Source organism: Sminthopsis crassicaudata, chromosome 4 (assembly GCF_048593235.1).
Source record: "Sminthopsis crassicaudata isolate SCR6 chromosome 4, ASM4859323v1, whole genome shotgun sequence".
Lineage (NCBI taxonomy): Eukaryota > Metazoa > Chordata > Mammalia > Dasyuromorphia > Dasyuridae > Sminthopsis > Sminthopsis crassicaudata.
This window is the reverse complement of record NC_133620.1, coordinates 380,705,925-380,720,463: the sequence shown is the minus strand read 5'-3', so window position 1 is coordinate 380,720,463 and position 14,539 is coordinate 380,705,925. Positions and strand designations below refer to the sequence as shown.

The window sequence follows — 14,539 nt, the reverse complement described above, 5'->3', positions numbered from 1 at the left end:
TATGAATGAATGCCATCATGTTAAAAAATATATTGAGAAATAAGGAGAAAAATAGGAATGAAGGAGAGTTAACTGTGACAGATCTCCAACTATACTGCACAATTGTAACAACCAAAAGCGTTAATTAAAACAATAGGCTCATCAGTGTACAAAGTAGATAAAGAAGATCCAGAAGCAATTAAACATAGTAACACAATGTTTGATAAACCTAAGGAGATCAGTTACTAGGATAATTACTAGGGTAATTATTATCTATTTATTAAAGGATGCTGGGAAAACTGTACATTTACTTCATTCCAGATCAGTATCAGAAATGACTTAAAGCTAACCAACCAATTATAATAACCAGATTTGGCTTCAGAAAAAAGTTGAAAAAATGAACTTGCAAAGGTGGGGACCGTTGTGGAATATTGCATATAATGGCATACACCATTGATATGTTGGTAGATAAAATTGCTTTTGTCCCTCTTTGTTACAAAAGATAGCTTCCTAGGAGAAGAGGGGAAGTCATGCGTTCAAGAATAGGTGCAGCTATGTGACCCAGTGATAGAGCATCAGCCCTCCAAAAAAAGATAATTTTAAAAAATGAAATAAAGTTTTATTTTTAATAAAGTTAATGGAAAATAAAGAGCCTTAATTTTGTTACAAAAGTAAGCTGTTCTCTCTCTCTCTCTCTCTCTCTCTCTCTCTCTCTCTCTCTCTCTCTCTCTCTCTCTCTGTCTCTCTCTCTCTGTCTCTCTGTCTCTCTGTCTCTCCCTCTCTCTCTCTCTCTCCCTCTCTCTCCTCTCTCTCTCTGTCTCTCTCTCTCTCTGTCTCTCTCTCTCTCTGTCTCTCTCTCTCTGTCTCTCTCTTTCTCTCTCTCTCTCTTTCTCTCTTTTCTCTCTCTCTCTCTCTCTCTCTCTCTCTCTCTCTCTCTCTCTCTCTCTCTCTCCTCTCTCTGTCTCTGTCTCTCTCTGTCTCTCTCTCTCTGTCTCTCTGTCTCTGTCTCTGTCTCTCTCTTTAATGGCATTTCCTTATAACCAAATGAGCTAATATGTGTGCTACTGAGACTTATCAGGGTATATACATAGTCCTTCTTTATTATGCCAAAGTTTCTTCATCCTCTCTGGGGCTCTCCTGCTTTAGCAAGCAGCAGCAAGATAAAAATGCTAACCAGTGTCATAATACTTGTCAAACATATTGGTATAGTCCTTTTCCCTCCCCCAGGAATATAGATAGATTTGTCCCTACATTACAAATAAGAAAACAGTAGTTAAATAGAAGTCAGAAATCTGTGCAGAAGAATCAGACAGGGCTTAAGTCTCCATATCAATCCTCTATATCACTAAGTGCTATTCCAGCCCATTTGACTGAATTCCTGCCAGTTTGACAATGAAAAGACCACAATTAGCTCCCCAAATTAGAACACTATGTTTAATAATTTCTCCAGAGCTATTGCTAAATTGATACCCTGTCTTTCTTTTCCATGTCTACTAATAAAAGAAACCACTCAATGATGTCTTTTTTTCAAACTTCTGAGTTGTAATTCAGCTTTTGGATAAATTACAGAAGTATTAATGAGATCTCTATCCCAGAGATGTCTGTTTATACTCACTAGTTTTTTTGCCCTCTTTTTCTTTTTTAAAAGAAAATTTTATTGCTTTTTTGCTTTTTTTTTTTTATTGCCAAAATCTCCTCCTAGTGTGCTTCCTCCTACCCTGCAAGAGAGTCATCCCATATAGCAAGCAATATTTTAAAGAAAGAGTGAAAAAAAAAATAAGCTGAGCTAATCAATATACTTTAAAATTTTGAATCATGTTTAAATACTATATTTTCATATCTCCCAGTTCTGCAAAGTGTGAAAGAAGGGAACAAACATTTATTTATTATGTCCCAGGTACTGTGCTAAGCCCTTTACAAATATCATCTCATTTGATCCTCTGCAAAGCAGTGGGGAAGTGTCTTTTCATATAAATTCTTTGGAACCAGGCTTGTTCTTTGTAATTTTGCAACATTCTTTTACTGTTTTGACACATTTGTTCTTTCCATTTACAATGTAATAGCATATATATATATATATATATATATATATATATGTTTACTTCACTCTGCATTAATTCATATAAATCTTTCCATGTTTCCCTGTATTCATGATAAACATCATTCCTTATAAAACCAGTGATATTCCATTATATCTGTATAAGACAACTGGACCTGGAGTCACATTGCTAATGTCAGAGACAAGATTCAGACTCATGAAGATGGGTCTTCCTGATTCCAAGTCCAATTCACTATCCCCTGCACCACCAAATTACCACATATATAAGTAGACTTCATTATTAATTTTCCCCTACATGTGATTAGATATCAATAAATTAGCATCCCTTATACTCATGTCTGAATGAGCTACACAATGGGATTTGCCACTATTAGAAATCTTGCTCATAAATTCAAAGAGAAGCTCATTTCAGTTAAAAAGGAAAGCTTAGTATGAGTCACTTCTTGATCATCCCCAGAGGGACGGAGGCATTATCTTGCAATAAACTATACTTTAATCCTAATTAATTAGGTTAGTGCTTAGGGTAGAAACTTGCTTAATTTAAGAGGTTAGTTACCATTTGAAAAGCCATTGTTTTCTAGGCTACCGGTTATATTAATTATTCAGGTTGTGCAGTATATAAATGTATTCACATATGTTCATGGACTCCTAAATCTGTATGTAAGTCTATCATGATTGCTTACATTTTTTCAAATATTTTAAAACTCAAAATAAGTCTAGTTCATTTGTAGTCTTCCCCTAACCTAGAAAGAATATTGATTTATACTGAGGTGGAAGACATTTCTTTTATTCAGCTCTCCCATTCTACTGAAAAAATTTCATGGTACTTGGATTTGGCATATTGATTCCCTTGAAAACTCAATAACATTTATATAGCATTTTAAGATTTTAAATGTTAAATTTTCCTTTCAACAGTTCTATGTGATAACTAATCTCTTCTTCTCTTCCTCCTGCAAGCAAGCTAATCTAGGCTTTCATTAGCACCTGCCTGGATTATTGCAACAAAATAATTCCCTAAAAGGTCTTTCTCCCTTTCCTTTCTCCATATTCATCATCTTGTGGTAGTAATAATCTTTCCTATGGATAGATGTAGTCATGTCACTCCAGATCAAAAAATCTTCAATGACTCTTTGTTGTCTGTTGAGTAAAGTTCAAATTACTGTGACTGTCATTCAAGATCCTCCACAATGTTACCTTCCCAGATATATATCATCTTTTAACAATCTCACCCACAGAGATAATATATACTGTTACTGTATCTTTAAGAAGAAATGAAATCTTGAAGTGACCATTAAACTTATTTTATGAAAAATCTGTTAGAAGAGGGAGAGTTTAACTTTCATTCTGGAGTCTATGAATTGTAATGGTAAAAAACAAAAAAAAAATCTCATTGAGATACTGACAGAAGAGAATTCTTTTTCTGAGAGAATTGTTTTAACTCTTATTTGGAAAATATAAATTATGAAGAGAATCTTGAAAAAACTCTGGCTATTGTTTTGAGAGAACTGAATGGGAGTACTCTGTTTCCAGAATTGAGAAGTCAATAGTTGGGCTTAGCTACCATCTTTCTCACAGGATGGTGAAGCTGGTAATGCACTCATATTTCCCTTCGTGTACGATATAATACAGAGAAATTAAACAACTCCCTCCAGACACAGTCTGCCTTTTCATATCTCTGTCTTTGCTCAGGTTGTTATCTTTGTCTGTAATACTCTCCTCTTTTTTTTGTCTACTGAAGAATTATACATTGTTTAAATCTTAATGCAAATGTCCTTTTCTACAAAGTCTTTCTTGATAGTTGTCAATAAGCATCCCTCTCAGACTTAACATTGTACTTTGTTTTGTAATTCTTTTATACAATTATGTGATAATGCTAGTGTAATATTTTACACATGCTTGTATTATTTATCGTAGTTTTGAGTTGTCCTTAAGGTTAACACCTTGAATATATTTTATTTAAACTTTTTATTTCCCTAATAAGAAATATTATAGGAATTTTTCTCTGCCCACAGTAGACAATGCCTACTTTTTTGTATTGTGTTATTGTAATACAAGAAGTATCACTCACATTTTACAGATAAGGAAATGGAAATTCAGATGTTAAAATGAATTATTCTGAACCATACAGCTGTTAAGCACAAGAACTAGTATTTGAGCTCAGATCTCTTGATTCTAAGCCTAATGCCCAAAGAGAAGTAGAATATATGTCTGGCTGCTAGTCATGTACATGATAATCAGCTTTCTGGGAATTTGGCAGAAAACCCCCTATACTATTTTTGGTAAGTTATTCTTCTAACTTGGGAAATCCTGAATTTTCAAAGGGGAAAAAACATGCTTTTCTAGCTATGCTGCAATAGTCTCAATTTTATTGCTCATGCTTCCATCTTCTCTCCTCACTCTCCTTTTTCTATTTCCAGTGCTCCATTTTTCTTCTCTATTTGCCCTCCCCTTTCTTCAGAGCTCAATTTATATCTCTTCCATGTAGTTTTCACCAGCCTAGTCAAGCCATTCCTCATCCTATGCCTCTGTGAATTCCTGTACTGCTATCAGGCACTTAACCCATGATACTTTAAATTAACACATGTTTATTTCTGTACACATATCATCTGTTGTCTTAAACAAATCCCCAGTTTCTATAATATAGTGGGCATGAGGTCAGTGTTTCATGGTGATATTCAAGGAGTTCTTTGATTTTGACTATACAATGTCCATTATACTTCCAAATTAAAGTTGGGATATTAAAAACAGAAAGTAACCTTTAGCACCGTCATTTAAAAAAATTAATAGTATTAAATACTATTGCAAATATATATGTAATGATAGTTTTCAACATTCATAACCTTGAGTTCCAAATTTTTCTCCCTCTCCTTCCCTTTCCCTTCTCCTCAAGACAGCAAGCAATCTCTAGGTTAAATATGTAGCATTATCATTTAATGCATTAAACCCTTGACCAAAAAAAAAAAATTTAATTGCTATTCCAGCTGAAACAGGTTTACAGGAGATGCTTCATGTTTGTCTTTATATGCTTGGTATCTGGTACACAATGGGTGCTTAATATATGGTTATTGGAGGAGAGAACAAGGTAAATTGGAAATCAGTTAGCTGTTTTATTGAGGAGAAGAAAATGTTAGCTGAACAAGTCTCAGTTCTGAAGCAGGTTGTGTAAATCATCCGGATGTTCTCATCAGTTTGCAGTTTACAGCACCATGGTCAGCGCCTGTGTAAGGGGAAGTGCTTTCTTCTTCTCTTTAGAAGATAAGGCTTGCTTCTTGACACATTTGCTGCTCATAAACAAGATTTATTTCAGAAATTATTTCAGCATTAAGTAGGGATAATCTCAGACCTGTTAGGATACAAGAAAGGCCTTTGTAAAGAACGTGATCCAGAGAGGAACACTATGAAGGGCGTGAAGGGGGATTGTCTTACAGAATCACAGGATTAGAAGGGATCTCAGAGATCATAATAAAAATAACAGTTGCTGTCTTTTGCATGTCAGTCTGAGGATTGCAAAGCACTTTATATATATAATTTTACTTAATCCTTAAATCAATACCATTTGATAGCTACCAAAGGAATTATTAGTCACAATAATTTGGTTAAATAACCTGTCTGTGGTTACACACCTAGTAGTGTCAGAGGTGGGAACTGAGGGCAGATCGTCCTAGCTGCAGCACTCAAGCCACCATCCCAAGCTGCTTCTATTCAAGAATACCTGAGAAATGGTCATTCAGCTTCTGGTAGAAGATTTTGTGTGTGTGTGTGGGGGGGATCCCGACTCTGTGGGCAACATAGCCCATTCTACTTTGAGGTAGCTTTAATTGTGGTTGCAAGTTTTTCTTTACTCTTAGTCAGTTGAGCAACCATCAAACATTTACTAAGTATTTTCCATGTGCCATCATTGTGCTAAACACCTAAGATTCAAGAAAAAGGCAAAAACAGTCCTTGCCCTAAGCAGTATGTATATTCTAATTGGGTTCAGTTACACACTGAATATAAACCTGCCTCTATGCAATTCTTACCCATAGTTCTTAGAATTGCTCTCTAAGGCATTTTTTTCTTCCCATATTTCAGCCCCGAGAAACATAAGCTAGATGTTGTATCACCTTATCCCCAAATCTTTTTTTAATATAAAAACTTCCAGTTTCTTCAATTGATATTTATAAGAATGGTTTTTAGTCCCCTCACCATCTTGGACAATAATGTTCTCAGAAGTGTTCTCAAAATTGAATACAATAGGGCTGATTTGGCCTGAGCACAGGGGAACAACTATAACCTTTCTCCTATAACCTTTCTCCTCCTTTTAAACTGTTCAGTGATATGGGAGGAAGAATATGGAACATGGAGTTAGGAGACTTTACTATGATGATTCCATAACTGTGAAGAGGTGCTGGGGAAGGGAAGGGTGGGGGAGAGAAGGGCAAATCATTTACCTACTCTGAGTTGAATTTAGTTTCCTAATTTATGAAATGGGAATAATGATATTGATATTATCTATGTCATGTTTATTTTGATAAAACTTCTGTGAAAACTTTTTTTTGCTCTAAAATCGGACATGATTATTCATCTGTGTGAAATTTGTTAAAGCAAACAAATGAGTCTGGTGAAAGTGAAAGAACATTATTCTCTTCCTTCAACATCCCCCCATAAATAAATAAAATGGCAAGTTTTCTGGGACTTGACAGAATGACTGAATTTAATGCTTCTTGAAGTTTTCCATTTCTGCAGGATTTTGTTTTAAAAATAACAAAACAAAGTAAAATAAATTAATTTATGTACACTTTACAAACGTTGTGTCAATTGGGGGTTTGCAGCAACAGGAATAGAAATGTTAATGCCATGATTATTTGGCTGTTGCAAGAGCTCAACCACCTGCAACTTAACAACATCCGTCATCCTGAGAATAGTGAGCACATTGATCTTGTAAACATGTTTAGAAGCATTTGCGGTGGACAATGGAGGGTCCAGCTTCATCATACTCCTGTTTGGTGATCCACATCTGTTGGAAGGTGGACAGAGAGGCCAGGATGGAACCACCGATCCAGACGGAATATTTCCTCTCAGGAGGGGCAATGATCTAGAAGAGAAAAATAACATTCCTAATGATCAGAAAGGGAGGGAGAAACTAGATGGCTGAGAAGTGCTGAACTAAACAGTTTTTGCTTGTCTGAGATTAGAATCGTCGCTCAGGGGGCAGCTAGGTGGCGCAGTGGAGAGAGCACCAGCCCTGAATTCTGGAGGACCCGAGTTCAAATGTGATCTCAGACACTTAACTCTTCCTAGCTGTGTGACCCTGGGCAAGTCACTTAACCCCAGCCTCAGTTAAAAAAAAAAAAAAAAAAAAGAATCATCGCTCAGTGAATGTGGAGATTTAAAAATTAGATACTCTCCTACCCCCTTTAGGATCCTACCTTGATCTTCATTGTGCTGGGGGCTAGGGCTGTGATTTCTTTCTGCATCCGGTCAGCAATACCCGGGTACATGGTGGTGCCCCCAGACATGACATTGTTGGCGTACAGGTCCTTCCTGATGTCAATATCACACTTCATGATACTGTTGTAAGTGGTCTCATGGATACCGGCAGATTCCATACCTTCGGACCAAAGGAAGACAAGAAAAGAAGGAAAAGGAGTGGAGATAGGGGAGGAGAAGGAAAGCAGAAACGGATTAATAAAAAATAAGAAGAAACAAAGCAAAGTGAAACATCTTCTCGGGGTTTGGATTATAGACAAAGTAGACCCTGAAAAAACCCCAAGCAGCCCTTACCAATGAAGGAAGGCTGGAAGAGGGTCTCCGGGCAACGGAAGCGCTCGTTGCCGATAGTGATGACCTGACCATCGGGCAGCTCGTAGCTTTTTTCCAAGGAGGAGGAGGAGGCAGCAGTGGCCATCTCGTTCTCGAAGTCCAGGGCCACGTAGCACAGCTTCTCCTTGATGTCTCTCACGATCTCACGCTCAGCTGTCAAGTGGAGGAAAAAACCAAACCTGACGGTTTGTTGGAGACAGTGGAACGTGGACTGGCACAAAGGCCATCCCCGTCCCCACGTCTAAGAACCCCGGACCAGTGGAGGTCGCAGACATGCGTGGGGGTGAAGTTAAGCTTGTCCCTTCGGGTAGTCGGGGGTGGAGGGGCTCTTGGGAGGCGGCGGCCGAGAAGACCCAGCCCTGTGCCCGCCTGGCTGAGCTCGGCCTCCGTCACCCTCTGCTTCTCACCAGTGGTCACGAAGGAGTAGCCACGCTCAGTGAGGATCTTCATCAGGTAGTCAGTGAGGTCCCGACCGGCCAAGTCCAAACGCATGATGGCGTGGGGCAGTGCGTAACCTTCATAGATGGGTACGTTGTGTGTGACACCATCTCCCGAGTCCAGCACTATGCCTAAGAGAGCGGGAAGATGACAGATAGAAGAGGGTTTGATATACCTGAGTTTAAAAAAATAAATAAATAAATAAAAGTCATGGACTGACTGACTGCGCGTGCGCGCACACCCAAAGCAGCAGAAATATGGAAAGCTATACTAACATTTTCCTTCTCGTCTGAGCTCAGGGTTTGCCTCAGGCTCTGCGAGGGCGGGGTTTGCTAGGGAAGGTGCTAAGTAGTAGGGTAGGATGTGTACTTAAGTAGGCCAGTGATGCTCTTCTGGAATTTGGGATAGGTTCGATAACTTCTGTGGGGGTGAAGGTGGTATTCTGGATCTGTAAAGTCACCTTACGGACTATTTTGCCAAAACAAAACTACTGAAAGGAGGAGCAAATAGTCTGATGATTTTAAATAGCATCCTGGTTCAGCCTGGGATTGAGAGGGAGAACTGCCAAATTAAGCAGGGGAAGAGCAAGAGGAACAGAGCTAGTAGTGGGTAAATAGGTGGTGGCAGTGTTGAGGATTTGGAGGTGCTCGGATGGTGGGCCAGGGGGTGTTTCTCTGTAAAAGGTTCCCGTCTGGGAGGAAAGCAAGTAGGACGAGGAGGACCCGTTTAGTGAGGACCGCTAGGGTTTGTAGAATGAGCCCCAGGCAGAGGGCGGGGCTTCCTGTCCGTCTAAGGGAGGAGCCAAGTCTGCCCCTTTCAGGCTGGGATAACCAGACCTCTTACCGGTGGTACGGCCGGAGGCGTAGAGGGACAGCACAGCCTGGATGGCCACATACATGGCGGGGACGTTGAAAGTCTCAAACATGATCTGGGTCATCTTCTCCCGGTTAGCCTTGGGGTTGAGGGGGGCTTCAGTCAGCAGGGTGGGGTGCTCCTCGGGAGCCACTCGGAGCTCGTTGTAAAAGGTGTGATGCCAGATCTTTTCCATGTCATCCCAGTTGGTGATGATACCGTGCTCGATGGGATATTTTAGGGTCAGGATACCTCTTTTGCTCTGAGCCTCGTCGCCTACGTAGGAATCTTTCTGACCCATACCCACCATGACGCCCTAGGTGCAGGAACAAAAGAAGAGAAGAAAGATGGACAAAAGCATTAGGCTTTAAAAAAAAAAAAAGAAAAGAAAAAGAAAAAGAAAAAGAAAGAGCTCGGAATGACAACCATTCCGAATGTCAGACATACTTGGAGATAGGGAAAAGTCCCACTAATTTTAAGTTATTTCTATCTAGTAGTCCTACAAAAGAACCCGAGGTTGAGCCGAGGAAGGTAACGAAATTCACATTTACATGGCACTTTACAAAGCGTTACCCAATTCTATTCTAGAAGGCATTTGGCAAGAGCATAATTGCTTCCTCTCCTCCCCATTCTCCATTTTTTGTTGTTGACTTGTGTCACTAGTGGCCAACCTGTCTGGGGTTTTCTCGGCCCCCCTAAATAAATAAATAAATAAAATGAAGTGTTTTGCCTTTTTTTTTCCCCTCCAGCTCATTTGACATATGAGGAAACTAAAGCAAATGGGGTTAAGTGACTTGCCCAGAGTCACACAGCTAATAAGTGTCTGAAGTTGAATTTGAACTCAGGTCCCGATTACAGGTCTGCCCCAAGGAAGCTGCAGTTTAACTCTTGCTCAAATCACTTAAGCGAATCCCAGAGTCGGGATTCGAACCCATATCTCTTAGGTTTCTTCAGTACCAGATGTCCCTCTGGCTGAATGCCGCACTGAATACAGGGTTGGCGCTTTCAGAGGCATAGCGCCTCAGAAACAAGGCTTGTAAAACAGGGCTGCTTCTGCTTTCCAACATCCCGCCTCCCGCGGGCAAGCATTGGGGCGGAGGGTGACGGCTTGGGGAACTAGGTCTCACCTGATGACGGGGGCGGCCCACGATGGAGGGGAACACTGCTCTGGGGGCATCATCTCCGGCAAAGCCGGCTTTCACCAGGCCAGAGCCATTGTCGCACACGAGGGCGGTGGTCTCGTCTTCGTCGCACATGGTGTCTGTTTTCTGCAAAAGGAGGCCCCGTGTTAGTGTTCTGTGTTGCCACCCGCCTCCCATCAGCTTCCCTGGTCCCTGGTCCATCCATAGACGCGGAGCTGGGAGCCTGGACCCGCAGCCACGCGGGGAGCACAGGGCAGTGCTCTAAGAGTGCACTATGCTCCTTGTGGGCACTCGCTCGGTACCAGCGTTCTGCGGCTTGCAGTAAGTACACTCCAGCTGCACACCTTAGCTGAATGACTTTGTGTCCCGCCGGTGTTAGCGGCCCAGGGGTGAGTAATTCATTGACCAAACTAGGATTGGGTTGAAGGCTCCCAAAAGGTGCCCATAGTCCCTCTATTTAAGGCCTACGATCCAGGGTCAGTAGGATTCAATCTTTCTCCCCATCAAAGTGTTCATATGCCCTTTTTTATACACTAGGAGAGAGAGAAGCTTAGTGGTTCCGGAACCTTTAGAAGAGACTTCTTATCTCTGGTTCGTAGCTATCTCAATCCCCTCAGATATTTCCATCTGACTCATCTGATCCCAGGTAGAGACAAGGGGGGGGGGGGGCGGGGAATCCCTTCGTCCCCGTTCCCAATCCCAATCATCTTTCCAGGAAGTTCTCTGCTTAACGGTGCTGCCTGAAGCATTTCCCCCACCCGCGTTCCGAGCCGGCTGTCGCTGTTCTAGCAGTTGTGACTGAGTGGAGCTCCCAGTAACATCTCAGTCTCTAAATCCAACTTGGATGTCAAGTGATCACTGTTCCCCTAGGGGTGCTGAGGGAAGGCTGATCTCTCGTGGAGGAAGACGTCCTTCCTTTTCCCTAGCTCAGCAGGCTTCCTTGGTTTGGACCTGGAGCTCAGTTTAGGGAGTGGAGGGTTAAAGGTGGGAAGAGTATCTATCAATCCCCTGCTTCCTAACTCTCTGTGGGACTTCAAGAGGACAGGGCGTCTTAGTCCCTGGGAAAGCAAGATTCTTTTTCAGCTAAATCTGGGATGGAAGGGACAAGGGAAGCTGGAGATGAAGTGGCTAAATTGGGAAGCGTTCCCTAGGGGGTTGTTGAGCACCCAGAGAAGCAGGGTGTGGAGGGCGCTCGACGTGAGCAGCGTGGGGAACCAAGGCTCTGTGCGCTTGGCTGTCGGGAGGCGGTGCTGAGCCAGTCTGATTGTTTTTCTCTCCACTAGAAACAGTTCCCTCTTTCCCTCCTTCACACCCTGGCTCTCCTCCCCTTTCTTCCCTTCTTTCTCCCTCCTCCCCTTTCCTACCTGTGTGGGTGGCTGCTGGTGCCTTTTAGCTCCGACTCGGGCCCGAGGGTATGCCGCGGGAGGCGCTTCTCTTGGAGTTGTCCGGTGAGGTGGGTTTGCAGCCCCCCGGGCAGGTTTTTATATAGTCCGCGGACTCTCCGCTCCCCGCCCCCAGAGCAGACCCGCAGGAATGTCTCTACCCTTCTGTAGCCATATTTGGGTGCTGGGCACTAAGAGCCCCCTCCCCTCGGGTCTCTCGGCCTTGGCCCCCAACCCCCGAGCTCTGCCCAAAGAAGGAGAACCTTGGCCCTGACCCAGGTAACACGGGCCAGGCCGTATAAGGAGTGTCTCCCCGAGCTTGCAGCTCCTCCCCAATCCGCCCCTCCAGCTGGTGCGGGAAGTTAGGGGAGAGGGGTGTGCACGTGTGTACATGGGTATGCACGTATGTGCCTGTCCGCGTGTATGTACTGGTGTGCTTCCTATCCCTGATCCTTAAATGATTAGGAACATAAAACAGAAAGATGGGTTTAGTTGGTTTGGGGTTATCGGAGGAAATATGAAGAGTGGACCCCTACTTCCCAGGTGCACCCCCTGTTTTAGAGCAGCCGCCTCCCTCTCACACCCCACCAAGCCCTACCGACTGCTATCTCTAGGGAGCAGGGAGGAGGCGGCGTGCTAAGCGGCGGGGCTGTGAGGAGGGGAGGAACAACAGCTGCTGTCCCGGGATGCCTCCTGCAAGTTCATCCGCCTGAGAGCAAGGGAACAAGTTCACTGCACTGGTTTTCCATCGCCCCACCCCAAGGGGAGAGACGGGCAATAGTAACAGTCCCGGGAAGGACAACTAATCAAAGGATCTGAGGGCACGTGGAGAGAAAGCGAGGGGGGTCCCAAGGCCAGGGGCCAGGCCAGGCTCACACACATGACCCAGGCCAGCAAGGAGCTGTCCCCTTCACTGGAGTTACCAGAGTGGCGGAATTCCTCTTACGCTAGTTTTCCCGTAGTCTGACTGTTATACCAGTCACTGGCACTGCCCCGACCCTAGGGATTCTATGGGTGGGCAGCTGAAAGTTTATTTGGAGACGGCCTTGGGCTATTAAGTTAGGCTCATTACTCCGGGACAGGTGGACAGAAAGTGTGAAGCAGGGACAGTTTACTGGCGGGAAGAGGAAGGCAAGGATAAATGATTCAGGAAATGCTACTAAGTAGAATTTCGGTTTCTCTCTCCAACCCCATCCCCCACGCCATTAAAATGGCATACAATTATGACCGGCAAGATTTTTATTTATTTTGTTTTGTTTTTGCCATCGCAAAAGTCTCTATAAAATCAGTTTTATATATAGAGGATGATTCCCATTCCTGCACAACCCAGACCACTTGCCATAGGAGAGTTACCATATACCAAGAGCTTGGAGCAGTCGATTCTATTTATACCTCTGATAGGTTAGAATCTATTTTTCCCCCCAATTTTCTAAATGGATTTGAATTTTAAGTTAAAATGGAGGTCTAGTATTAAGTTGAGGTCAGTAGGATTTACATGCACAGTTGGTGACTGTCTCACTTTTGATACTTAGAGCCGCAGTGGTAACCTGACTGAAGGAGATTTGAGTGTTTTATTCTCAAATTTCAGGGGTGGTTGTCGATGGTTTTTCAGCGGTGGGTAAAAACTTTAGAATTACTTGGTTTTTCCAAGAGTAAAGTTTCTGGTTCATTATTGAAATAGCAGCATTTCACATTTGTCGGAGATCAACTATTGGAACAGGTGTGGCTTTTCTTAGGGCGGCATAGAAAAACAAATGCTACACTCTTCTATTCAACAGCATCTATTCCTTTACTTGGTCAAGGGCAAAAGAAATCAGCTTAAAATAGAGATGAAGGAGCCCAAAGGAATAGTGTTCTGAAGTTTGACTTCACAGAATGCTGTTATTTCCTCCATTTCTTCAAGGACCTTTCCTTTAAGCTTTCCAATTAGTTAATATTGACTAAATGGGTCAAGAAAATGAAGAAAGCTGCATTTTATTCTTAACCTTTTCTTATTCAATTCTACGGTAGGGTGATGGAAACATTCAGAAAAGGTCACCTGCCAGAAAAGTAAAATGTACCTTTTCAAGTTTGGGTTATAGGGGAATGGTAAGCACTTGCTTGCTTTCAAACAATAGCTATTAAGGGCTTCCTAGCTGACAAGGTCCATTTAGAGTCAGCTTCAAAAGTACATTAATGTTGCTTATGAATAAAATATGCAAAAGCTAATGGGAACCAGCTATTGAAGACATAGCGATATATCACAGTGCTGAAAGGGAGAGAATACCTATTTGGGGATTTCCTTCTGCCTCACAGTGATTGAAGCTGGTTTAATTGGCATCTAATGGAGCCCAGTAGAGGCTATACATGGTTCCATTAGATATCTGCTAAATTCCCATTGGTTTAAAGGAACAGACTTGATGGATATTTTGGGGAGTTGCTCATCCATATATGTATAATTTGAAAACAGAGGACTGCTTGCTTCTAGGTGAGATGGTACTCTTTGGATAACATTTGAGAAATATCCATCAGTAAAGGTCAACAGGGAAACTAGGTGGCTCAATAGATAGAGCACCAGCCCTGAAGTCAGAAGGACCAAAATTCAAATCTGTTCTCAGACACTTAACACTTCCTAGTTGTGGGATCCTGGGCAAGTAACTTAAACCCAATTGCCTCAGCAATTAAAAAAAAAAAAAAAAAAAAAAAAAAAAAAAAAAAAAAAAGTCAAACATGTAAGGGTATGCTTGACAAAGATTCTGTTTAGCAGTGTTTCTAAAATTCCACATCATGGTACTCTCCTTCCTGCTCCAACCTAGAGATTTCCTACCCTATCCTCCCTCCCATCCTACTTTCTCTTCTCATTCCTACCAAAGCTTTGAATGTCCTTTTCTTTTCCTATTCTATAT

At 42.2% G+C, this 14,539-nt stretch overlaps 1 protein-coding gene across 1 annotated transcript; it reads right to left on the bottom strand.

The window, feature by feature from the left end:
- Positions 1 to 6,702: 6,702 nt before the first annotated feature.
- On the bottom strand, positions 6,703 to 11,906 carry ACTA1 (actin alpha 1, skeletal muscle). Its single transcript, XM_074262382.1, has 7 exons — positions 11,637 to 11,906; positions 10,258 to 10,398; positions 9,122 to 9,446; positions 8,248 to 8,409; positions 7,802 to 7,993; positions 7,447 to 7,628; positions 6,703 to 7,112 (listed from the first exon to the last, which is right to left on the bottom strand). Exons 2-7 carry the CDS (start codon positions 10,384 to 10,386, stop codon positions 6,969 to 6,971), a joined length of 1,134 nt encoding a protein of 377 aa, XP_074118483.1. The 5' UTR covers positions 10,387 to 10,398; positions 11,637 to 11,906; the 3' UTR covers positions 6,703 to 6,968.
- Between the last annotated feature and the right edge of the window lie 2,633 nt (positions 11,907 to 14,539).

What these genes read in the sequence shown, in the direction of transcription:
- ACTA1 (XM_074262382.1), bottom strand. Translation starts at nt 10,386, where the DNA reads ATGTGCGACGAAGACGAGACCACCGCCCTCGTGTGCGACAATGGCTCT. An exon ending in CGCCTCCGGCCGTACCACCG is followed by an intron (nt 8,410 to 9,121) that starts GTAAGAGGTCTG and finishes CCGCTCTCTTAG; the next exon opens with GCATAGTGCTGGACTCGGGA. An exon ending in CTTCCAGCCTTCCTTCATTG is followed by an intron (nt 7,629 to 7,801) that starts GTAAGGGCTGCT and finishes TTTGGTCCGAAG; the next exon opens with GTATGGAATCTGCCGGTATC.